At 49.9% G+C, this 26,475-nt stretch overlaps 1 protein-coding gene across 2 annotated transcripts; it reads left to right on the plus strand.

Annotated features, from left to right (window-relative positions):
- The first annotated feature begins 12,608 nt into the window (after nt 1-12,608).
- On the plus strand, nt 12,609-20,096 carry PIF1 (PIF1 5'-to-3' DNA helicase). Of its 2 annotated transcripts, none has more exons than XM_070797417.1 (12): nt 12,609-12,747; nt 13,482-14,058; nt 14,921-15,053; nt 15,139-15,264; nt 15,383-15,536; nt 15,628-15,742; nt 15,819-15,925; nt 17,041-17,180; nt 17,553-17,659; nt 18,568-18,655; nt 18,812-18,957; nt 19,565-19,840. In XM_070797417.1, the coding sequence occupies exons 1-12, from the start codon at nt 12,653-12,655 to the stop codon at nt 19,838-19,840; spliced, it is 2,064 nt and encodes a 687-aa protein (XP_070653518.1). In that variant the 5' UTR covers nt 12,609-12,652. The 2 variants fall into 2 exon arrangements, with proteins under 2 accessions (XP_070653518.1, XP_019823390.2); XM_019967831.2 differs by lacking the exon at nt 12,609-12,747 and adding an exon at nt 19,967-20,096 and having other exon boundaries at nt 13,501-14,058; nt 19,565-19,756.
- The last annotated feature ends 6,379 nt before the right edge of the window (nt 20,097-26,475 follow it).

Here is a 26,475-nt window from a genome sequence, read left to right on the forward strand (position 1 = left end):
TGGACTCCCGCGTCCCTTTGCGGGTGGAGGTCTGCCTCTGGCTCTCAAGGCCAGAGGTCCTGAGAGGGCCACAGGTCCCCAAATCAGTGTTCTGCCCTCGCTGGGCATTGCTCAGAGCTATCCACCTCTCTAATTCCTGTATCTGAGGGGTCCCCTCCCCCCATCCAGCAGTGAATCTTGCAGCCTTGACAACCTTGCTGGGAAGTGAAATGTAAGGATAATGGTGTTAGTTAGACCTTGTGCCCTAACTTTACACTTAGAGAAACAGAGATCTACAGAGAAAAGGTGACTGGCTATATCCCAACCTCCAGCACCTTTACACATGCACGCAGGCGCGCGCGCACACACACACACACACCTCTTCCCTCTTAGCTCTCTGGGTCAGCCCTGCCTAATGCCTCTGCCAGGAAGAATTAAGTGTGGGTGGAACCAGTGGTGACCCCCTTTGGCTCTGGCTGCCATAGCAGCAGCTGTGCCAGTTGACCTAGCTCCCCTTTCACTGCCTTCTGCTGGCCCTCAGACTTCCAAGGCACTTCCAGCCAGCATGGAAAAGGGCATCCTGGAGCTCCAGGACCAAAGGGAAGGAAGACGGGGGTCATACTTTTTCTTCACACCTGTGCCTGGGTTCCTTCATCTAAAGGGATAAAGAAAATCCAGCTTGGGGAAACAGAGACAGTCAGTGTACATGGCTGCTGCTGCTGCTGCTAAGTCGCTTCAGTCGTGTCTGACTTTGTGCGACCCCATAGACGGCAGCCCACCAGGCTCCCCCGTCCCTGGGATTCTCCAGGCAAGAACACTGGAGTGGGTTGCCATTACACCTCTTAAAGCCACCACATGGTATAAGTCCCTCAACCTGCAGAACTGTGCAGCTGGTGTACCCAATGCCTGAGGACTCAGAAGGTCCTGTATCTAGAAACTCAGGTTCCATTTGCCTGAGATCAGAGACCCTGGGGAATTCATGTGGTTGCACAGAAGCAATTCATGGTGGGGGTGGAGTGGGAGTGAGGTCAGTTCTGAAATTCAGTCATCTCTGTTGCTACTGAAAGTAAGTCACTGATCACCACTTTGGTCTCAGTTTTTCCCCATCCAGCCTATGCTGTCCCTCTAGTTGTTGCCTCCACACTACACACATTCTTTCAACACGAAGATTTTATTTGCCGTGATTATTTGTCAGGCCCCACACTAATGGCTGGAAGATAACAGAAGGACCAAGTGTCCTTGGCCTTTATCAGGAAAGAAAGGCATGTAAACAGAGAAAACTAAGTGTTAAATGTGAGGGAAAATGCACAGAGGAAGGGCACCAAAACTAAGACAGAATGGCATTCCAGGCAGAGGGAACAATGTGAGCAATGGTATGGAGGCAGGAAACAGGTGTGTGTGTGTGTGTGTGTGTGTGTGTGTGTGTGTGTAGGGAGACCAGGCTGGAGAAGAAGACAGAGCTCCATACAGTGAGGACCTTGAGGGTCATTTTAACCTCAGGGCAATGGGATGTCATTGAAAGTCTAGGGCCTTGGAAGGGATGGAGTCTGTTTTGCATGTGTGCCATTTGATCAACAAAGTTTACTGAGTGCCTCTGAAGCGGTATGTTTTCCAATACATCATCCTGGCATTTGTATGTTCACTCAGAAGAACTTAGGACACCTCCGGTATCTGCTCACTGTACTAAACTCTTCACATATATTTCATTTAATCCTCACAAAAGTAGGTTCCCATCCATGAAATAGACAGAATTTTTATCCTCATTTTACAGATCAAGAATTCAAAGCTTAGAGGCTTCTCCAGTGACTCAGTTCAGTTCAGCTCAGTCGTGTCCAGCTCTTTGCCACCCCATGGACTGCAGCACTCCAGGCTTCCCTGTCCATCATCAACTCCCAGAGCTTGCTCAAACTCATGTGCATTGAGTTGGTGATGCCATCTAACCATCTCATCCTCTATCGTCCCTTTCTCCTCCTGCCCTCAGTCTTTCCCAGCATCATGGTCTTTTCCAATGAGTCAGCTCCTCGCATCAGATGGTCAAAGTATTGGAGTTTCAGCTTCAGCATCAGTCCTTCCAATGAATATTCAGGACTGATTTCCTTTAGGATGGACTTGTTTGATCTCTTTGCAGCCCAAGGGACTCTCAAGAGTCTTCTCCCTGGTGGCTCAGTGGTAAAGAATTTGCCTGCCAATGCAGGAGACATGGGTTTGATCCCTGATCCAAGAAGATCCTACGTGCCAAAGAGCAACTAAGCCTGTGTGCCACAACTACTGAGCCTGTCTCTAGAGCCTGGGAACCACAACTACTGAGCCCATATGTGGCAACTACTGAAGCCTTGCGCCCTAGAGCCCGTGCTCTGCAACAAAAGAAGCCAGCACAATGAGAAGCCCTCACACTGGAACTGGATAGTAGCCCCTACCCACCACAACTAGAGACAAGCCCTCATAGCAACAAAGATTCATCTCAGACAAAAAAAAAAGAATCCAAAGCTTAGACCTGTATAAGATCACTTGACTGATAAGTCGTGGCCGGAGGATTCAAACCTCACCTGACTCCAGAGTCTGTGCTCTCTACTAAATTATGTCTTTTGGCAGCACTGTGTGATCAGGCTATTCAAAAGCCTAGGCCCTACATTGGAGAGGTATGAATCAGTAGGAGAGTAGACAAGTCCTAAGAAGGGGTACACCGTGTGTGCTAAGAGCTGGTTTCCAGAGGGCTGGAGTGACTAAGCTGTATTCTAGCAGGGTTAGATGGATGGGGGCAGAGGAGGAGTCGCAGGAATTTAGGAAGTGGGAATGTCTCACAAAGAGAACTTGTAGAACACCCTGACTTGTTAGGGGACTGTAGGCAGGTGTCTGTGGTCATTTGTGTGTGATGGTGGTGGGGAGTTCAGAAAGATGCCACCAAGAAGGCAACAGGAGCTAGAGTACTGAGTGCCTTGAATACTGACCTGAGAGACTAGAAAATTTTCCTGCAAGTAGCTGGGGGCTGCTGAAACACTGAAACAGGATCTGACATGGATTTTCATATTAATACCTTATTTTTGGAACTGTTGTGTGTGGGTGGGATGAATGGAGAGAGTAGCATGGAAACATATACACTGCCATGTGTGAAATAGATAGCCAGTGGGAATTTGCTGTGTGACTCAGGGAACTCAAACAGGGCTCTGTGACAACCTAGAAGCAGTGGGAAGGGAGGTGTTAGGAGGGAGGTTCAAGAGGGAGAGGACATATATAAACCTATGGCTGATTCATGTTGATGTATGTCAGAGACCAACACAACACTGAAAGCAATTATCCTTCAATTAAAAATAATTTTTTTAAAAAACAAAAAAAATGGAGAACTAGTATGTGAAGAATGGTGACAGGGCAAGAGAGACATGGAGACCCACTGGGTCAGAGATTGTCACAGAAATCCAGGTTGGAGTCAATGGAGCTGGAAACAGGCCAGTGGTTTATAAGGATGGTAGAAGCAGATTCAAGAGATAGTAGAGATAGAGGGTCAGGACTTGGAGAGAATGGCTTCATTATTCATTGATAAATATCCATTCAATAATATCTGTTGAGAGGTTACCATGTCTCGGGCACTGTTCTAAACACAGGGCACAAAGCCATAATGTGACAAGGGTGATCTCTGCCCTCTTAAAGCCGGAAGAGAGTGATAATAGGCAAATAAACAAATGACCATGATAACAACACAATGTGGAATGTTTTCTAAGGGAAATAAACAGGTAATAAAATAGTAATTTTAGATATGGTGTGAGTGGTGGTGGGGGAAATCTTTCCACAGAGTGGAAATTTCAGCTGAGACATGAAAGATGAGAAAGAGAAAGTCCCAAAAAGAGGCAAAGGGGAGAGGGGGGCGGTATTTCATACAAAAGAAACAGCAAACGCAAAGACTCTGGCATGGGGTCGTCAAGGAACACAAAGGGGACAAGTGTGACAGAAGCACAGTGAGTAAAGAAGAAGGTGGTAGGACTTCCCTGGTGGTCCAGTGGTTGAGAATCCGCCTGCCAAAGCAGGGGACAGGGGTTCGATCCCTGGTCTGGAAAGATCGAATATGCCAAGGAACAACTAAGCCCATGCACTACAGCTACTGAGCCTGTTCTCTACAGCCTGCGAGCCACGACTACTGAGTCCACTCACCACAAGCAACTGAAGCCTGTGCGCCTAGAGCCCTTGCTGCACAAGATAAGCCCTGCCATGAGAAGCCCATCCACTGCAACTAGAGAGTAGCTCCTGCTCATGGCAACTAGAGAAAAGCCCGTGAGCAGCAATGAAGACCCAGCACAGTCAATAAATTAAATCAATAAATCTTTAAATAGAAGAAGAAAGTGGAAGATTTGAGGTCACAGTAGAAGAAAGGGAGAGAGTTGGCCTCAGGCTATGGTAAGGAGGACTAGCCTAGGAAGGCATTGAAAGCCTTTAACTGGAGCAGTAGCAACATCTGATTTACGTGTTTGAAAAGATCCCACCTGCTGCTGTTTGGAGAAAGGATTGTAGGGGGGACAGAGCAGAATCCAGGAATCCAGAGAGATTATGAGTCAACTGCTCTAATCCAGGGAGCTTCCCAGGTGGTACTGGTGGTAAAGAATCTGCCTGCCAATGCATGAGACTCGGGTTTGACCCCTGGGTTAGGAAGATCCCCTGGAGGAGGGCATGGCAACCCACTCCAGTATCCTTGCCTGGAGAATCCCATGGACAGAGGAGCCTGGTGAGCTGCAGTCCATGAGGTTGCAGCGTCAGACACAACTGAATCGATTTAGCACGCACGCATCCTGTAATCCAGGGGAGATCTGACAGGCTGCTAACTCTAGGTTGTGGTGTGGGGATGGAGGGAAATGAATAGATTCAAAGTACATTTTGATAACCTATAATAGAAAAAAACCTGAAAAAGGATATCATATATATATATATATATCACTTTGCTATGCTTGAAACAACATTTTAAATCAACTATACTTCAAATTTTTCTTTATTCATTCAACTAATGAAGGACATTTAGGTTGCTTCTATGTCTCAGCTATTGTAAAAAGTGCTGCTATGAACATTGGGGTGTATATATCTTCTGGGGATTTGTTGTTGTTGTTGTTTCATGTATCTTTTTGAATCAGAGTTTTCTCCTGATATATGCCCAGGAGTGGGATTGTTTAGATCATACGGTAACTCTATTTTTAGTGTTTTTTTATTTTTATTTTTTAAAATACATTTCAGTGATACTTTAAAAATTTTTTTATTTATTTATCTTATTTCTGGCTGCACTGAGTCTTCATTGCTGTGCTTGGGCTTTCTCTACTTGCACTAATCAAGGGCTGGGCTACTCTCTAGTTGCAGTGTATGGGCTTCTCATTGAGGTGGCCTCTCTTTTTGCAGGGCACGGTCTCTAGTGCATGTAGGCTTCAGCAACTGTGGTTTATGGGCTCTAGAGCACAGGCTCAGTAGTTGCGGTTCATGGGCCCAGTTGCCCCACAGCATGTGGGTTCCAGGGATGGAACTCGTGTCCCCTGTGTTGCACAGCAGATTGCTAACCACTGTATAGAGAACCTCCGTACAGCTTCCATTTTCCATAGTGATTTTGATAAGGACAGAGTAAAAGGATAAAGTAGGTGATTAAATAGTTAATTCCACCAGGGGATTGTAGGTAGAAAAAATATAGGAGACCCCTGGAAGTTAATGATTACTAAAGTGAGCAGGTTTGCTTAGCCACAAACCAAGCAGCCTTGCTTAGCAACAAAATTATGCAACAAAAGCATGAGACATGCCCCAAATAATAAAACAATGGTGGCATGAGACACATACTGCCCAGTGAACTCAATAAGTTAATGATCCCTAGGACATGTTCTCTGGACATGTAAAGCATGACCATATAGGGACAAGAAAATTCCCCTGCCCACCCTAGAGGAGAAGCTAATGATGGAATCATGACGTCTACTCAAGAGTGACAAAGAAGTTCTTCTCCTCCTCCCTACTTTTCCTTTGATTGTAAAACTGTAGGCCAGTAAGTTCTCAGCAGCATGCCCTCGTCCGCCTGCTTGTAAGCCTGACAAGCATCCTATTGTAATAAATCACTTCTTATCTATCACTCTGCCTCTCAATGAAATCTTTTCTGCACTGAGACATAAAGGGCTATGGTACTGGCAGCTCTTTGGAGCCCACCCCCATACACACAAACGACCCCAAACAGTTTCAGCTGTAACAATTTACATTCCCCCCAACTGTGTACATTCTCCACACCCTGTCCAGCATTTGTTGTTTGTGGATTTTTTAATGATGGCCATTCTGACTGGTTCGATACCTCATTGTAGTTTTGATTTGTATTTATCTGATAATTAGTGATGTTGAACATCTTTTCATATACCAATTGGCCAGCTGTATGTCATCTTTGGAGAAACGTGTATTTAGATCTTCCTCCCAGTTTTTGATAGGGTTGTTTCGGGGGTTTTGTCATTAAGTTGTAAGAGCTGTTTGTATATTTGGAAAGTTAGCCTTTGTCAGTAGCATCATTTGCAAATATTTTCTCCCAGTACGTAGATTTCATTTCCATTTTGTTTATATCAACTATACCTCAATTTTAAAAAACAAAACAAACATTTTGGAGGTGGAAACAATATTTTTCAATGGTTAGCTGGATGTTGTAGGTGAAGCAGGGATCAAGAATATGGTGTGGTTTTCAACTCGAGCTAAAAATGGAGGTGCCATTTATAGAGATGAAGACAAGAGAAAAACAAGTTTATATGGTATTGGAAAATGAAAGCTGCTCAGTCATGTCCGACTCTTTGTGACCCCATGGACTGTACAGTCCATGGAATTCTCCAGGCCAGAATACTGGAATGAATAGCCTTTCCATTCTCCAGGGGATCTTCCCAACCCAGGCATCGAACCCAGGTCTCCCGCATTGCAGGGGAATTCTTTACCAGCTGAGGTATCACGGAGGAGGAGATTAAAATCTGTTTTGGAGAGAGTGAGTTTAACATGCCATTTAGGCATCTGTGTGGAGATAGCATCAGGAGGACAAATGAATATGGTCTGGAGATCAGAGGAGAAGGGCAGGCGGGGGTCATAATATTGAGAATCAACATGTAGCTAATAATCCGTGGGATTGGATAAAACAGGAGGGGGAAAAAAAAAGTTCTCCTACATTGAGAGGGCTGCCTGAGGAAAAGGGATCAGCAAAGGAGAATGACATCAAGCCGCCAGTATGTAGGAAAAATGAGGGAATGTGTGTTGTAGAACTTGAGAGTATTTTAATAAGGAAGAATCAGAATCACCTGTACCGGAGGTTCAATAAAATGAGTGTCAGCTGCCCCAAAGAAGCAGCAGTGCGAGGTGAACTCGTGCTCCGTAAGCTGGAAGACCACGAAACACCCTTTCAAGCTCCTCTGCAAGACTGTATAAGCCTAGGACTGTAAAGGTGGAGAGAGCACGGCGAGAAAGGATCATAAAGGGGAAGGGCTGGCTCTTTTATATACCAAAAGAGAAAACGCCTAACAGTGCAATTAGTAAACCACCCCGTTCTGTGTTGATGTCATTATTTGTGAGTCAGAGACTGGACTGAGACCGCCAAGTGGGAGAAAGCAGATAAGATGAACAGAGAGAGTGCTGGAGAAGGAAATGTCATAATGAAGAAAATCCATTCCTCCAGACAGCTTGCGTTAAAACCAGGCTTTGGGTTAGGCGAGGAGACCAGGGAGCAATGTTGCGCTTCACTTGGAACTGACCCCGCGGCGGCAGCAGTGAGCAGAAGACCTGCGGATGCAAAAGCTGCACAAAGCCGATAGGGAGGAAGTCGGGTCACAGATGTGAGCAATTCCTCTGCCTCCGCCTCCCTCCTTCATCAGCCAATCAAGATCCAGCTGAAGACCCGTGGCGCTGGGGCGGGGAGGAGGGCGGAGCCTGAGGACCGTTAATCCGTCGCCAAGCGGTGTCCAGCTTTCCTCTGTCCAAGGACTCACTGTTAACCTGGTGGGCAGACAACCACTTTGGGAAAAGCTCTTGCAGTTTCATATAAAACTAAATATAAACTCCAAGACTCAGCAATTTTTCACCTAGGTATTTTTCCAACAGAAAATAAAGCATAAATACCACAAAATCCAGATATCCATCAACAGGAAAATGGATAAACTGTAGTATATCCATAAAATGCAACACAACTCAGCACTAAAAAGGATCAAACTACTGATACAGTCAGCAACATGGATGAATCTCAAAATCATGATGAGTGAAACGCCAATACACACAAGAATACATATTGTATAATCTGTGCATTTCACTATATGTAAAGTTTGCATTAAAAAGTTAAGCATAAACTCTAGCTAATTCTATGCATGTTGAAGTGTTTAGATGTGAAATATACTGTTGTCTGCAACTTTGAACTGCATCACAAAAGATGGATTGATGAATGTGGGGATGGATAGATGTGTTAAATACTTCCCTGATGGCTCAGCCAGTAAGGAATCTGCCTGCAATGCGAGAGACCTTGGTTCTATCCCTGGGTTGCAAAGATCCCCTGGAAAAGGGAATGGCAACCCACTACAGTATTCTTACCTGGAGAATTCCATGGACAGAGGAGCCTGGCAACCTATAGTCCATGGGGTCGCAAAGAGTCAGGCACGACGGAGCGACTAACACACAAAACAAATACAGCAAAATATTAATTGTAGAATCTTGATGGTAAGTATAGGGTGTTCACTGGAAAAGGCTTTCAATCTTTCTGTACATGTTGGAATATATTTTCAGAATAAAATATTTGGGGTGTCAGGGGCTGAGAACAGAGGAATGGGAGTTATTGTCTCAGTTCAGTTCAGTTGCTCAGTCCTGTCCAACTCTTGGCGACCCCAAGAACTGCAGCATGCCAGGCCTCCCTGTCTATCACCAACTCCCGGAGTCCACCCAAACCCATGTCCATTGAGTCGGTGATGCCATCCAACCATCTTATCTTCTGTCATCCCCTTCTCCTCTTACCCTCAATCTTTTCCAGCATCAGGGTCTTTTCAAATGAGTCAGCTGTTTGCATCAGGTGGTCAAAGTACTAGAGTTTCAGCTTCAACATCAGTCCTTCCATGAACACCCAGGACTGATCTCCTTTAGGATGGACTGGTTGGATCTCCTTGCAGTCCAAGGGACTCTCAAGAGTCTTCTCCAACACCACAGTTCAAAACCATCAATTCTTTGGCGCTCAGCTTTATAGTCCAGCTCTCACATCCATACATGACTACTGGGAAAACCATAGCCTTGATTAGACAGACCTTTGTTGACAAAGTAATGTCTCTGCTTTTGAATATGCTTAGATGGACCTTTGTTGACAAAGTAATGTCTCTGCTTTTGAGTATGCTCAGACGGACCTTTGTTTACAAAGTAATGTCTCTGCTTTTGAATATGCTTAGACGAACCTTTGTTTACAAAGTAATGTCTCTGCTTTTGAATATGCTATCTAGGTTGGTCATAACTTTCCTTCCAAGGAGTAAGTGTCTTTTAATTTCATGGCTGCAGTCACCATCTGCAGTGATTTTGGAGCCCCCCAAAATAAAGTCTGCCGCTGTTTCCACTGTTTCCCCATCTATTTGCCATGAAGTGATGGGACCAGATGCCATGATCTTAGTTTTCTGAATGTTGAGCTTTAAGCCAACTTTTTCACTCTCCTCTTTCACTTTCATCAAGAGGCTGTTTAGTTCTTCTTCACTTTCTGCCATAAGGGTGGTGTCATCTGCATATCTGAGGTTATTGATATTTCTCCTGGCAATCTTGATTCCGGCTTGTGCTTCATCCAGCCCAGCATTTCTCATGATGTACTCTGCATATAAGTTAAATAAGCAGGGTGACAATATACAGCCTTGACGTACTTCTTTTCCTATTCGGAACCAGTCTGTTGTTCCATGTCCAGTTCTAACTGTTGCTTCCTGACCTGCATACAGGTTTCTCAAGAGGCAGGTCAGGTGGTCTGGTATTCCCATCTCTTTCAGAATTTTCCGCAATTTATTGTGATCCACACAGTCAAAGGCTTTGGCATAGTCAATAAAGCAGAAATAGATGTTTTTTTGGAACTCTCTTGCTTTTTCAATGATCCAGCGGATGTTGGCAATTTGATCTCTGGTTCCTCTGCCTTTTCTAAATCCAGCTTGAACATCTGGAAGTTCACAGTTCATGTATTGCTGAAGCCTGACTTGGAGAATTTTAAGCATCACTTTACTAGCGTGTGAGATGAGTGCAATTGTGCAGTAGTTTGAGCATTCTTTGGCATTGCCTTTCTTTGGGATTGGAATGAAAACGGACCTTTTCCAGTCCTGTGGCCACTGCTGAGTTTTCCAAATTTGCTGGCATATTGAGTGCAGCGCTTTCACAGCATCATCTTTCAGGATTTGAAATAGCTCAACTGGAATTCCATCACCTCCACTAGCTTTGTTCGTAGTGATGCTTCCTAAGGTCCACTTGACTTCACATTCCAGGATATCTGGTCTAATGGGTACAAAGTTTCTGTTTCAGAATAATGAAACTTTTCTGGAAATAGTGGTGATGGTTATACAATATCTGAATGCAGTCAATGGTAATGAATTGTATACTGAAAAATAGTATGGTGAGTTTTATATTACGTATATTTTACAATTAAAAAAAAATTTTTGAGGGAATTCCCTTGCAGTCCAGTGGTTATGACTCGGGGCTTTCACTGCAAGAGGCTGGTTTAGATCCCTGGTTGGTGAACTAAAATCCCGCAAGCTGCATGGTGAGTCCAGAAGAAAAAAATACTGGGGGAAAATACGTATGGAAGTCTCCATGCTTTCTCTAGAACCAGTCTGGGATACTACACAGAGAGAAGGGAGAAGGGAGCAGGCTGTGTGAGTGTGCTGGGCCTACTTTGAGCACAGGGTAGTGGGCAGAGAGAACATAGGCTTTGGAAATAGACACAGACTTACATTCATAACCCCAGCTTTCATTTTCTAGCTCGTGATTGTATTTGTTTCTTATTGTTATAGCTACTGTAACAAATTACCACAAATTTGGTGGCTTAAAACAAGACAAACTTATTATCTTGCAGTTCTGGAGGCCTAAAATGTGTCTCATTGGACTAAAATCAAGAGCTGTGTTCCTTCTGGTGAATCTAGAGGGGAACCCACTTCCTCTAGCCTTTTCTAGCTTCAAGAAACCTGTATCCCATATGGCTTGGTTCATGGCCCTTTCTTCCATTTTCTAGGCTAGCAGTAACATCTTCAAATCAGCCTTTCTCTCTTTTTCTTTCACACACACACAAAGACACACATGTCCACTTATTCATCACATCTCCTCTCTCTAGCCTCCCTTATAAGAATCCTAATTGAGCCCACCCAGACAACCCAGGGTAGTCTCCCTATGTCAAGATCCTTAATTTATCACATCTGCAAAGTCCCTTTTGCTATGTAAAGTAACATACAAAAGGAATCTGGGGATTAGGATGTAGACATATTTGAGGGGGTATCATTATTCTGCTTACAACAGTGATACTAATTTTTTTTCTGTGCCACTAGTAGTCATGTGTCAAAACAACATTTAAGAGGAAAAATACTTTTCATTTTTATTTTTTCCTAACAGTTTTATTGAGATACAATTCACATACCATACAATTTAAAGCAAATAATTTTATGGTTTTTAGTATAGTCATAGTTATGCAATCATCACATTTTCATCTTTCTCCATTTTTAAATATAAGGAAACAAAGGCTTGAGACATTAAGGAAACTTGCTTAGAGACATTAAGGAAACATCAAACCTGCAGGTCTGGCATAACAAATTGCCTTTCAGGAGCTGAGATTCCAGTTCAGGCCTGGACTCCCTTCACCAGGTTAGACCAGCCTCTGTCTCTCTTTCTCTCTCTCTCTGGGAGCAGAGTAGTGTAGTAGTTAAACTAACAGGCTTAGACTTGGCTTCCAGGGTTTGTTTTGCTATCTATAAGCTATGTGACACCTGGAGCCTTGGTTTCCTAATTTGAAAAATGTGGGCAATTGAATAAATGAGCGAGCTGACTCACCTGTAAGATGCCTTCTAGCTAGTCATTCCAAGATTTAATGAGGGGAAAGAAAATTAAAAACAAATTCCCTATGCATTCAGTGCAATGAGAGGGATACGCATTCCTGAAGACGGAGGCTCGCTCACTTCACTTGTACTCTCTGAGCACTTGGTCACAGGTCTCAGTTCTTCACTGATGCGTCTCAGACGGATGGGACAGACAAATGAGTAAAATGACACAAAGACCGATAAGCGTGGAAGGAACTGGGGGTGGGGGCAGCGGGAGCAGCAGGTCTCGGTCAGGGGGCAAGGGCTGGGGGGCGGTCTGCCCAGAAATGGACAAAGGTCCCGTGAGTGTAAACAGAGATGGGAGGCAGCTCTTACCCAAGGCCAAGTTCAGCCGCTGTGTGAGGGCTAGAGGGGAGGAAGTCTGTGTTGGAGGCAAGGTCTTGAAAATAAATCTTCAGAGACGCGATTGGTGACACTAATCCACGCGCGGCCCAGCTGTAGTCTCCGTCCCCTCCCACTACATCCACTCGTCCGCGCGACTTGGTATGCTCCGCCACCACAATAAGCCTCCTTCCTCTGGCGTGCTATTGGTACAGCCCAAGCTCTGAGGGTAGAAAGGCACAGAAAGACACGCCCCTTGTCACGTCCGCTTTCTCTGATTGGCTAGAAAATTTAAAGCTCCTGCAGGTGATAGGATGATTCTCTACTCCCAGAATTTGAAAGTTTCCAGTGTGCTACTACTGCCTGCAGGCCGACTTGTCTCAACTGGTTCGTCCGAGTGCTGGCACGAGTGAGTGTCCACCTGATCCCAGACGTGGGAGGCAGAATGTTCTTCTTCAAGGGGTCCCTGCCAGGAGGGTGCATACGAATGAATCAGACGGCACGTGGACTGGTTCCCGGAAGCCAGGGTCCCTCCGCTATTTCCGTAGCCAAATAATTTCACTTCCACCCCACCTTAGAGATGGGAAGCACCAGAGCTTCCGAATCCCACGATCCCTGACTCCTACCAGCCGTTGTGGTCTCTTTCAGCCTGTTTTCCACTTCTGTACATGGGAAATAGTGACACTAGCTTGGCTGCATATAAACCAGTGAACGTAGCTGGGAGAGGGAAGGCGCTGATAACATACATCTCAGTCCTGCTTACCTCCACAAGTGAGTCTCCTCCTTCCTTGCAGAGAGGACTCAAGATTCCCGTGCCCGCCCTGGGTCTCTTAGAAGCAAGCTTCTTTTCTGTTCAGGGGCTCCCTTCTTCTGTGGCTCTTGTCGGACAGCAGAGGTTCCCAATCCTTGGTGCGCTTGACGTTGCCCATCCGCAGCTCTGGAAATTATTGTGTGGGAGAGAAATGTCTAGGAGAATTTCCTGTTTGCCCCCAGGGTGCTTTTACAGTCTCCGTGACCTCTTTGTGTTACCAGTGACAGCCCTGGGACCCTTTGTGGCTTTGACTGGGCTCCCTGTCCAGACTTCTGTACCACCTATGATGTCCCCTGAGTCCCTGTGACGCCTGTGCTCCGGTCTTTTTGCAGACCTGCAGAGGCGGCGGCGATGCTTTCGGGCACCCAGGCAGCGGCCGCAGAATGCGAGGACGGAGAACTGCGGTGCCGTGTGGCCGTGGAGGAGCTGAGCCCCGGTGGGCAGCCGCGAAGGCGCCAGTCCCTACGCACCGCGGAGCTAAGCCTGGGTCGTAACGAGCGCCGCGAGTTGATGCTGAGGCTGCAGGCGCCCGGGCCCGCTGGGCGGCCACGCTGCTTCCCCGTGCGCGCCGCGCGCCTCTTCACCCGCTTCGCTGCAGCCGGGCGCAGCACTCTGCGGTTCCCCGCCGACAGCACTCCCCGGGCCAGCGCCGTCCAGCTGCTGCTCTCCGATTGCCCCCCGGACCGCCTGCGCCGCTTCCTGCACACGCTGCGCCTCAAGCTGGCGGCGGCCCCGGGTCCCGGGCCGGCCTCCGCCCGCACGCAGCTGCTTGGCCCGCGGCCCCGCGACTTCATCAGCATCAGCCCCGTGCAGCCCGAGGAGTTGCGGCGTGCGGCGGCCACCCGGGTCACGGATACCACGCCGGTGAAGCGGCCCACGGAACCTCGGGCGGGAGCCAAGCCCCGCACCGTGAGGACATCGGAGAACGGGGGTCGCCTTGGGGAGTGGGAGATGGAAGAGACTGAGGAAGCCCAAGTTTAGGGGGAAGATGGTGGTGGTATTTGAGATGGCTGCTGATTACTTCAGAGGAGATATTCATCAGGCTTCTGAGACTAACGGAAATAAGGGAATTGTGCTTGTGTTTCTCATAGTGCAATCCTTGAGATTGAGAATAGGGAAAATGCGCTTAGGTCACGTTAAAAGAGAAAGCAGAGAAGGTGCTTCAGAAATGTAGGAATGAGGTCCTCCTTGAGGAGGAGAGGAGGTTTTGGAGAGAATAAAGTGATCAGCTGTGTTAGGGGCAGCCCACAGGTCCAATCAGATGCGGGGGAGGTGTTGGGGGACAAAGTCTGGTGGATGTGACAGTGTTCACAAACTGGAAAAGATGGATCACAAACCACAGGGGTTTGAGACTAAGCTGGAGAGAAGATGGAGATGGGGCAAAAAGGGGCCCTGGCTCAGCAGGGTTTGGCTTAGGAGATTTTAGGTCAAAGAGACAGATTGTGACAGGAAAAGTTGCGAGAACAAAGGATGGGTTGGAGGACCAGGAGAGTTAGGGAACCCAGGAGAGGATGCTGAGGAGAATCTAGACCTGCAGACAGGGGACTTTAGGGGTGATACCCAGAGTCAGTGGAGATCCAGCTTTGATCCCTTCCTCAGGGAGAGACCTGGACTCTCCAGTTGAGCCAAGATCTCCAGTTGAGCCAAGGCTGCCCAAGGGCTCCAAGGAGAGAAGCCAGCAGAGACACAAAGGGCTACCTACCAGACCAAGAAGGGAGGGGGTGATGCCGAGGAGATGTGGGGAGGTCCTGAGACAGCCCTCTCCCCCCAGGAAGTCACAAGGTGGCCCCTGCCTGTGAAGAGGCTGAGATTGCCCCCCACCAAACCAGAGCTTTCCAAGGAACAGGCTGCTGTCCTGAGGGCTGTCCTGAAAGGCCAGAGCATTTTCTTCACTGGAAGTGCAGGTAGTGGTGGGGCAGAGTGGGTGTGGGGAGAACAGGGGTGTGCTGGGATGCAGGAGAAGTGGTGCTGACTTTGCCCTCTGCCCAGGGACGGGGAAGTCTTACCTGCTGAAGCGTATCCTGGGCTCACTGCCTCCCACGGGCACTGTGGCCACTGCCAGCACTGGGGTGGCAGCCTGCCACATCGGGGGTACTACCCTCCATGCCTTTGCAGGTAAGTGAGAGCTCCTGGGGTTTAAACTGGGAGCAAGCCAGGCTGGTGGGAAGGGAGGGGAGGTCAGGGTTGAGACAGTGCTGGGATCTCAGCCCAGGCTGAATAGTGTCCCTCACAGGTATTGGCTCAGGCCAGGCTCCCCTGGCCCAGTGTGTGGCCCTGGCCCAGCGGCCCGGTGTGCGGCAGGGTTGGCTGAACTGCCAGCGGCTAGTCATTGATGAGATCTCCATGGTGGAAGCGGACCTGTTTGACAAGCTGGAGGCCGTGGCCAGGTCAGTATGTGCAGTGAGGACTGGGTTCTGGTGGTCTTCTGGGTGGAACCCAACCACCCCAGCCCCTAGAGCACCCTGTGCTCCTCTCCAGAGCTGTCCGGCAGCAGAATAAGCCATTCGGAGGGATCCAGCTCATCATCTGTGGGGACTTCCTGCAGCTGCCACCTGTAACCAAGGGATCCCAGCTCCCGCAGTTCTGCTTCCAGGTACCACTTGCCCTCTGGCCCTAACCCCCATGGGGGTCTGCTCTGCTCCCTGACCCCCCCACCTTGCTCCCACCAGGCCAAGAGCTGGAGGAGGTGTGTCCCAGTGACCCTGGAACTGACTGAGGTGTGGAGGCAAACAGACAAGACCTTCATCTCTCTGCTGCAAGCTGTGCGGCTGGGCAGGTGGGGCCTGGTGAAGAGAGAAGGGGCCACTGGATGAGGATCCAAGCATGGATCAGAGAGGAGCACAGGGACCCAGAGAAGGGGGAGAAGTGCTTCATGACCCCATACGAGACGGTCACTCTGTGAGCATCAGCCAGCACGGGGCCTGGCACAGAGTACATTTCAGGCAGATAGAGACACTCCCATTTTATAGATGCAGAAACTAGGGTTCAAAAGAGATGAAGTGACTTGCCCAGAGTCATGGCTAATAAGTGGCCGAGCTGGAATTGCACTCGGGTCTTATGCTGAAACCCAAGTTCCTTCTACTCTTAGAGTCCATGGGGTCAACTGGTGTGGGAGGAGAGGTTGCAGATGTGATCCTACCCTAGCAAGGACATAAGGTTGAGATGCTACAACTGCTCTAACACGGGAGTGGAAAGGAGGCCAAGGGGGGCAGAAGAAATGAGCCAGAGCTGGGCCTTGAGACCCAAGTCAAACTGGGGATGGGTGGTGGTGAGGGGCTTTCCAGGAGGCAGGTAGGAAAGTGCGTGGCACACACCAGCAGTGCAGGGACAAGACGAAGGCTGAGTGGCAGAGCAGTCAGAGATGGTCCCAACTTCTGCCCCCTCCTCCCACTTGAGTTGCTGCAGCACCCAGTCTTCCCCAGGAGGAAGGCTTGAAATGGGGAAAATAGAAACATAGGCTAGATTTTTTTTTCCTGTAAGGCAGCAGGCAAGGGACTAGAAAATTGTAGCCTGGAGGGTGATCTGATGATAGGGTGCCAGTATTACAGGGCATCAGCCTCAACCTCAGAGCCTCGTCTGCATCTCTAACTCTCTGGCCCGTGCTCACTCATCAGATCCAACTTCCTCAGGAGGGCAACTAGTTCCAATCAGAGGACAGACATAGGGAAGGGTGCCTGCCCCTGATCACAGTCATGCACCGTTGCTCCATGTCTGGGGTCCAAGTGAGGAAGAAACAAGTTGGCCAGCCTGGGAACCAGCAAATCTTGCCCTGGTGCCCCGTCCAGTCCCCAGGCCTGGTCCATGGCCTGACACGTGGGCTACATGTGGGCCACATGCTCCACTTACCCTGGTGTTCAGCTCAGCTCTGCCCTGATAACCTGGCCTCCGCAGGTGCTCAGATGAAGTCACCCGCCAGCTCCGGGCCACAGCTGCCCACAAGGTGGGGCGAGATGGGATTGTGGCCACAAGGCTCTGCACCCACCAGGATGACGTGGCCCTTACCAATGAGAGGCAGCTGCAGGAACTACCAGGTAAGCTGAGAGCTGGAGCTAGGCCAGACCAGCTAGAAAAGGCCATCAGGCAGACATCTCCCCCCTCTCCGCCCCCACTCCAGGTAGCCTGGACCCTTGGTGTCATTTGAATATCTTGGTCACTAGCCTTTACGGCCAAAAAGTCCCCTACATCTGCGGATGTAATTGTGACTTTGAGAGGTGTGACCTTTTCTGGGTCAAAGTGACTCAGCCAGTAAACACTGAGACTTGAACAGGCCTCTGACTTCAGAGCCCCAGCTAGGCCTGAGGTGTCCTCACTGCCTCCCCCAGGCCCTGGGCTAATGTGCGGTTTTTTGGAAATTGAGTCACAAGTCAGTGACTTGTGGTCTGTCTGCCCGACTCTTTCCCCAGGCGAAGTACACAGCTTTGAGGCCATGGACAGTGACCCTGAGCAAGCCCGGACCCTGGATGCCCAGTGTCCTGTTAGCCAGCTCCTTCAGCTAAAGCTGGGGGCCCAGGTGAGTGGGAAGTGGGTCCTCCCAGACCCCTGCCCTTCTGTACAGGCTGCTCCATGGCCAGAAGACCCACCTGTGGCCACAATAAACTCTTTCCCTCCTGTTCCCGCCCACCTTCCTGTCTTCTATTTTCCACTGCTGCCCTCTTCTCCCACTTGGCGCTCCAAGCAGTGTTGCTTTAGACAGATCACTCTCCTTTGCTGGAGCTGGGTTTCCTCATCTCTAAATTCAGAGAAGGGGACTTCCTTGGTGGTCCAATAGTTAAGAATTTGCCTTTCAATGCAGGGGATGAGGGTTCCATCTCTGGTCGGGATACTAAGATTGCACATGCAACGGGGCAACTAAACCTGAGCGCGGCGACTAGAGAGCACCAGTCACAGCTGCTGAGCCCACCTGCTCTAGAGCTCATGCTCCACACCATGCACTGCAACAAAGACCCAGCTCAGCCAAAAATATCAATAAATAAATGCAGAGTAAAATACCTATTGCACACAATTGTCTTCTGTAGTGCACCCTATATTGAGTCTCTCCTTCCTTCCATGAGAGTGAGGGTAGCCAAATGGGGGCCTTTCCTTAGGTTTCAAAGGACCCCAGGGGAAATTTCAGGCACAGTGGTTGGAAGAAGGCTATTGCTCAAGACTGCGGTTCATAAACAACCTGTAATAGACATGGTCATTGTCAAAGCCCTGTCACCTTATTATTCTTTATCCCCTCCTTCTAAGGCAAACTGAGCAAATGCCATTCTCCTTTGACACAAGGGGGAAACCTAGGGAAATAAAGCAGCTTGCTCCAGGGATCCGTGGACTCAGTGCCTCTCCATGACAACCCCCAGCCTCACAGCAATGCCTGGAGCTGAGACCAGGCGTAGGGATGCCCGGCTCTCTATGCTTCCCGTTTCCCTTCCCTCGCAGGTGATGCTGGTGAAGAACTTGGCAGTGTCTCGGGGCTTGGTGAATGGTGCCCGAGGGGTGGTAGTCGGGTTCGAGGCCGAGGGGAGAGGTAAGTGGTGGGGAAGCAGTCCCACTGCTCGGGTTCGCAGCAGGGCCCCAGGGTTAGCGTATGGAGGAAAAGGCTACCATGGAAAGGTGAGGACAGGTCTCACCTTGGAGTCCTGACGTGGGAATGAAAGGTGAGACTTCTCCGCACCTCCCTCAGGGCTGCCCCAGGTACGGTTCCTGTGTGGAGTCACCGAGGTCATCCGTGCTGACCGCTGGACGGTGCAGACCACTGGAGGCCAGCTCCTCAGCCGGCAGCAGCTGCCCTTGCAGCTGGCCTGGGCCATTTCCATTCACAAGAGCCAGGTGAGTGCAGGGGGTGGCAGCAGGGCAGGGTGGAGGGGGCAGGACACGCCTGGGCACGTTGAAGGGTGGGGGTCTTAAAGGCCTTGGGAGTGATGGAAGGTTCCAGACCAGCTGTAGAAAAACCTTTCTTTAGTACATTTCCCATCCTGCCTCTTTCCTGGACACATATATTTCCCTTCTTTCCTCTCCTGCCATTTTCTGAGCCACTATTGGATATGTTAATTTTAACATGTTATGACCACTCTGTGAGGTATAGTTGTAAGAATCACTTCTGTTTTACAGAAGAGGAAACCAAAGTCAGAGAGGTTAAGTGACTCGTCCAGGGTCATACATGTAGTGCCAGGCAGAGCAAGACTCGTTTCCATGCCTGTCTGACCCAGACCTGAGCTCTTTCCTTTCACCCTTATCCCTCTGCTCTTATCTTGGATCCATATTTCCTGGACACCCCCTTACTCAGACACCAGTCATCCTGTCTCTCTGGCTCAGACGCTATGAATGGGGTGAGGAGATCAGGGGCCATAGCTGGGCTGGTGGTGGTGGGGTCAGCTTTTTGGGCACAAGTGAATACAGGCTGAGGTGGCTCCAGCCCTGTCTCTCCCTGCCCCAGGGCATGTCCCTGGATTGTGTGGAGATGTCTCTGGGCCGTGTGTTTGCCAGCGGCCAGGCCTACGTGGCCCTTTCCCGGGCCCGCAGCCTGCAGGGCCTCCGTGTGTTGGACTTTGACCCCATGGTGGTTCGCTGTGACCCCCGCGTGCTGAGCTTCTATGCTACCCTGTGGCGGGACAGGGCCCTCAGCCTGGTAAGAGGGAGTCACCCAATGGTGGGCAGAATGTGGCCGTGGGTAGCCTGGGAGCTAAGAGGAAGGGAAGGCCAAAAACACTAGGGTGGGGGTGGCATAGCCTCCTCTGGCTCCATTGGAGGCGAGGGCAGGACGGAGATGCTGGCTCCCCAGCTGTGACTCTAGGGGATGGTACAAGCCCATGAGTGGGTTTCTCTGGCTCTGATATAGGAGTCCCCAGATGATGAGGAAGGAACCTCAGACCAGGAGAACGTGGACCCGAACCTTTGATCTGCGAAGAGAAGACAAAGGGTGGTGTCGTCCCTCCTCTTGCTCCCTAGGGAACCAGGCCCTGGGGGATCCCAGGGGGAGGATGGTCAGTGTCCCTTTCCTCCTTTGTCGGGGGCTCTCAGCCTCCAGCCGGCTTTCCATCCATTTGCCCTGTGCCTCAGTTTCTCCCCTTGTCCTGGGCGAGCTGCCTCCAGGGTCAGGAGTTGGCATGGGGCCTGTGGTGGTATCTGGTGATATAGGACAGAGCTCTCTGCGAGCGGCCGGCCACAGGGCCACACAGAGAGGAGAGGCAGCAGGTGCTCCAAGAGGAGGAACAGGCTGTAGGGGTCCTAGCAGGGGACTCAGCTCTGAAGCAGAGAAGGGAACCTGGGGGGAGTCTTCATAGCCAGATCCAGTCCTGCACAAGTCAGGACAAACACCGTCCTGAGCCTAACTTGAGAACACGCGCTGCAAAAATGTGCATCTATATCTTAAGCTGCTCTTTTGGGAAGGGCATTGTTTGTGGGAGTATGGATATTCTCAGACTGTATTTATTTAGGACAAATAAACTGGTAAACTGTGTGAAGATTTTGTTGAGTCTTCTGTTCCCTTTGAAAACCCCTAGTGAATTCCCTGGTGGTCTAGTGTTAAGACTGTGCTTCCACTACGGGGGCGTAGATTCGATTCCTGATCGGGAAACTAGGATCCTGCATGCTGACTGGCATAGCCAAAAAATAAATACATAAAGAACCCCTGCCTGGGACGCTGGCTAACCCTTTCCAGGGAGGCTACCCCTGCCCTGCCTGTTTACACAGAGGTGTCTATTATGTCCTGATAGCTGAGCTCACAGCACCCTTATGCGAGGTTTTGTTAGTATCACTGGTTACTTCGCAAAACTGAGGTAGATGAGTTGTTGACTCACAGTGAAATAACAAGGTGAATCACCATTACACAACAGGTGGGCATGTTGCTGGTTGAGCTTGGTCTCCCGTGCAGGGCCTACAGCCATTGGCAAGAAGCTGAATATGCCCTCAAGGTGCAAGAAGGACCAGGGCTTCTGCCCAGAGATGAATTTCCCATCATCCTCCAGAGTCAGGCTATTGAAGATGTCTTAGAGATACAGTTATTTCTTTTGTACCCTCTCCTGGGACTCTCCTCTCTGACCCCACCCTCAACTCACACTGCTGAGGCACCCACCACCACCCCCAACCCCTTTCCCTTCACCAGGGACTGATTTCAGCTTTCCCTAGTCTCCGATGAACTCACCCTGCTTAAAGATGTCTTCCTCACAAGACCACCTGGACACCAGAAAGTCCTGTCCTTAGCAATCCTCTTTCATGGTAAAGATGCTTTCCAGGAGACCCCTGGAGGAGGGCAAACTGGTTCTCTAGAAGGGGGATCTCCAGACATCCCTGTCCCTCAGGCCAGATCATGAGAGTAGACTGCCTCATGAGGGAGGTATGCAAGGAACCTCCCAGTTCTTTATTTTCTTGGCATCTCATTTAATCTAACTTTTAAAAAAATTTTTATTTATTTATTTGGCTATGCAGGGTCTTAGTTGTGGGAACTCTTAGTTGCAGCATATGGGATCTAGTTCCCTGACCAGGGATTGAACCCAGGCCCCCTACATGGAGAGTGCAGAGTCTTAGCCACTGGGCCACCAGGGAAGTCCCCTCATTTAATCTAACTTCAAACCTGTATCCCTGAGAGTGTATGGAAACCCTAGCTCAGTCAGGATTGGGGGCTCCCCACCCTGAAGGTCGTACAGGCAAGGAGTGGGCCTTCTAGGAGCAGGCCTGTCACCTCCAGGATGTTATGGTAACTGCTGACACCCACAGTCACCAGCATCCACAGTTCATAACCCTGCCCAGGCCCAGGGGCAGTGGGGAGGAAGGCTTTCCCAGAGTCATAACCTCTCTGGGGGCCTCACACCATGCCCTCTGGAACCCTGCAGCTCCCTGTGGTGCTCCCAGGAGACACTGATCACCCGCCCCTCTCCAGTCTTGGAGACCTTCTTCTCTGACTCCTTGTGGAAAAAAAAAAAGTAAAAGTGTTGGTTGCTCAGTCATGTCCAGCTCTTTGCAACACCATGGACTATAGCCTGCCAGGCTCCTCTGTCCATGGAATTCTCCAGGCAAGAATACTGGAGTGGGTTGCCATTCCCTTCTCCATGGTATCTTCCCAACCCAAAGATCAAACCTAGTTCTTCTGCATTGCACGTGGTTTCTTTACTGAGATACCAGGGAAGCCCCCTGATGCTCCTTCAGTTTGATTCAGTTCAGTCGTTTAGTCGTGCTCTACTCTTTGTGACCCCATGAACCGAAGCACACCAGGCCTCCCTGTCCATCACCAACTCCCGGAGTCCACCCAAACCCATGTCCATCAAGTCGATGATGCCATCCAACCATCTCATCCTCTGTCGTCCCCTTCTCCTCCTGCCCTCAATCTTTCCCAGGATCAGGGTCTTTTCCAATGAGTCAGCTCTTTGCATCTGGTGGCCAGAGTATTGGAGTTTCAGCTTCAACATCAGTCTTTCCTTGAACACCCAGGACTGATCTCCTTTAGGATGGACTAGTTGGATCTCCTTGCAGTCCAAGGGACTCTCAAGAGTCTTCTCCAACACCACACTTCAAAAGCATCAATTCTTTGGCGCTCAGCTTTCTTTATAGTCCAACTCTCACATCCAGACATGACCAGTGGAAAAACCATAGCCTTGATTAGACGGACCCTTGTTGGCAAAGTAATGTCTCTGCTTTTTAATATGCTGTCTAGACTTAGCAGCAGCAGGTTGGTCATAACTTTCCTTCCAAGGAGTAAGCGTCTTTTAATTTCATGGCTGCAATCACCATCTGCAGTGATTTTGGAGCCCAGAAAAATAAAGTCAGCCACTGTTTCCCTATCTATTTGCCATGAAGTGATGGGACCAGATGCCATGATCTTCGTTTTCTGAATATTGAGCTTTAAGCCAACTTTTTCACTCTCCTCTTTCACTTCTGCTCCTTACCCCTAACATAATCCCCTCAAAGAATTGGACCCAGGATGCAAAAGCCAAGAAATGGTGTGCCCTCAAATAGCTTCCAGATTGGAGACAGAGAAGTCTGGTGACCCCACTCAGAATCTGGGGGCAGGGGTGGAGGGATAAAGACAAACAGTAGGAAGAAAATCCTGGTAATATCCCATCACACTGCGATAAAGGAGACTTCCCACCAATCTTGTGTGTTCGTTTATTCATTCATTCATTTCACAAATATTTATTCAGGTGCTGGCTGGACACTGGAGACCCCACAGTACACCAGAGTGAAATGGCCCTGCCTTGGGATGCATACAGTTACAGGCGGGAGACTGATTACAAACAAGCAGGCAAATAACCTCACACTGCGAGAAGTGGCAAATAGTCAAATAATAGAACCTTCCAGTTGGGGAGCGCTCACTTTTAGGATGGTCAAAGAAAGGGCCTCTGGGGTAGATGCCTTCACACCTCACACCTCCCTGACTTGACTACATGTTTCTAGAAAATCTGAAATACCCAGATTAACCTTTCCTGACTTGCCTCAGACTTCACCCCTCTGTTTCCCAGGATATAGCCCTGCCCTTTCCTAGGCAGAATGGTCTTTCGGGTCTCTGAGCATATGCATCGTGCATCGTGCTGTTCTTTGCTGTGGGTCTGTCTCCTGCACCATAAAGTTCCTCAGAACATGATTGAATCTCCTGACTCTTGTAGCCCCAGGGCCCAGCCCCTGGAATGGAGCAGGCAGAATGAGTCAATATGGGACTGAAAGGATTCAGAAAGCCTGCAGTTAGGGGACCAGAAAGGCCTGCCACCCACCTGAGCCAGCTGCTCTGATAATGAGTGTCTGTGTCACTGCTTGTTGGGGGCGCGGGGGGCAGTGGGAAGACACCAAAAACGGCACCTTGACCTCCATGGCCTCCCTGCTTGCCTGGTCATGGGTATTTCCCACTCCCCCCTCCATCCCAGAAGGAAGGCTGGAGAGGAGCTGTCAGGTGGACAAGTTGGAGAAAGGCATTTCGGAAAGGAGAACTGTGTAGGATCAAAGCACAGAGGTGTGAAACATGGAGCTCAGTGGTCCAGCAAGAGCAGCTGGGAGGGGGAAGCGGGCCTAACCTTGAGGGGGCTCAGCATGGGATAAGAGCCCACCTTGGCGGCGGGTGGTTCCTATGCCTCCCACTTCCTGCCGGCCCCCATGTATCTCCCCTGCCTCAATGCTGCCTCAGTGTCAGTTGAGATCTGCTGCTGCAGCTGATGAGTAATTTAACATGTCGGTCTCCCCTGGGAATAAGGTGGATCTCTTGGTAGCAAGAAACTAGGCTTAGATGTCTTCGTATGCCAAAGCGCTCCACACAATGACTTTGGAAAGGAGACACTTCATAAAATGTTTGATATTTAAAGAATTCAGGGACAGTGCCATTCCCTGAGAGGTGGGGATTTTCACTCCCATTTTGCAGAGAATGTAGCTGAGGCCCAGGGAGCTAGGCAGCAGCAGAGCTGGAACTGGAATCCTGTGCCCTCCCCTTGGTGTTCATGAGATAGCAAGACTGTCCACCTTCACCCTACCCCCAGTTGGGGGAGACCAAGGGAGGGCTTAGCTAGGAATGAAGTGTTAGTCGCTCATCATGTCCGACTGTTTATGACCCCATGGACTGTAGCCCGCCAGGCTCCTTTGTCCATGGAAATCTCCAGGCAAGAATGGGTAGCCATTCCCTTCTCCAGGGAATCTTCATGACCCAAGAAACCTGTGTCTCTTACATTGCAGGAAGATTCTTTGCAGTCTGAGCCACAAGGGAAGCCCTAGCTTGGCATAACCTCCTCCCTTTTGAGGTCTGGGCAGAGTTTGCCCACCCCTACAAAGCCAATGGTGGTGCTCAGACCCCTCCATCCCCAAGCAGGCTTCCTGCTCCCCAAGCACCACACACAATGGACCACGAGGTGGCGCCAAGTAGTCATTCAGTGTCTTCCCAGAGCCCCGGCAAGTCCTTTTTTGTCTTCCAGTCCCTGTGCCTGGATGGGGGTGCGGGGCACCTCAGGAGGTGGGCAGCCAGTAGACATAGGGAAGCTTCTTTGTTGAGTTTGTACCAGGTATCTGTTGAGTGCCTCATCGTTTGAGTTCATTAGCCCCTTGTTTTTCACAATAACCCTGAGAGGACAGTGGGACAGCCCCAGCACATGGGGAAAGAAAACTCAACTCTTGTAAGATTAGGTGTCCTGGCCGAGGCCACACAGGGAGCTGGATCTGGAACCCAAACCCCAGGGTCCGGGGGTTTTTGCAAGGTCAGCAAAGGGCTCTGAAGCCAGATACTGGCTCCCACACTTGCTGTGTAACCTTGGATGTGCTGCCTAAACCCGAGCCCAAATTTCATCATTAGCCGTGGAGTTAGGACAGGTAAGGAAAGGAAATGGCAACCCACTCCAGTATCCTTGCCTGGAGAATCCCATGGACAGAGGAGCCTGGTGGGCTACAGTCCACGGGGTTGCAAAGAGTCAGACATGACTGAGCAACTTCACTCACTTAGGACAGGTAAAGAGCTGAGGCATTGACAGGCATGTGGTAAACCCTTCAGGTTAGTTCCCACTGGCCTTTATTACACTTACCTGAAGAGGCCATCCTGCAACCCACCTCATCTCTCTTCCCCCCCGCCCCCACCCTCTAGAGTGGCCAGGGAATAACAGAGAATTAATTAGCAGAGCCCATTCTCCCTCCTGGAAGACCCCGGGCTGTGCCTAGCCTCTGGGGAAGGGGAGAATGAGGATGGTCCCCTCTCCTTCCCGCCACAATCCTGAGTCCTAGCCCTGGTGGATGACTCTGTGTCATAGCAGCCCCTCTTCTTGTCTCGGTCCACCTCGACTGAATGTCTCTGACGACTCCAGGAGGGGGATCTTTAGGCCTAGTTTACAGAGGAGGTTCACAGCAGGTGGGCAGCTCAAGGTCACAGGGCTGTGAATGGCAGAGCTGGGATAGCACTGGGTGTCTCACGCCTCACCCAGGAGTTCAGGGCCTTTGCAACAAGGAGGAAGTAGGCGGTGCTTCCTGGCCTCTAGCTTTGTCCTTGAAACCCCACATGCAAGACTCCATTTCTTTCAGATTCCAAGAGCATCACCTGCTGAGATGTAAATGGCTGGGAGGGGCCGAGGTGGAAGAGGACGGGCTTGGAAGGAGACCCTGAATAGGGCAGAGAGCCGGATGCCTGATGAGCCCAGTGGGGAGGAGACCGAGAGTCAGCCCACCTTCCCCTCCATGGCCTCCCACCCCCTCAGCTCCCTCCTTCAGCCAGGGAGCCTCCCAGCAGAGCCCGCCCAAGGTGCCCCCCCACCCTCCCCCAGCTGGTGTTGGGTTCAGTAAGCAGAGCCCAGCTCACCTGGGAAGGTGCCGAGTGAGGAGGGCGTCCAGTTACAGGCTGGGGCTGGGAGGGCAGACCAGGGCAACCTAGGGGCAGGAACTAAAGGCCTGGGCCCT

This window comes from Bos indicus, chromosome 10, assembly GCF_029378745.1.
Source record: "Bos indicus isolate NIAB-ARS_2022 breed Sahiwal x Tharparkar chromosome 10, NIAB-ARS_B.indTharparkar_mat_pri_1.0, whole genome shotgun sequence".
NCBI lineage: Eukaryota > Metazoa > Chordata > Mammalia > Artiodactyla > Bovidae > Bos > Bos indicus.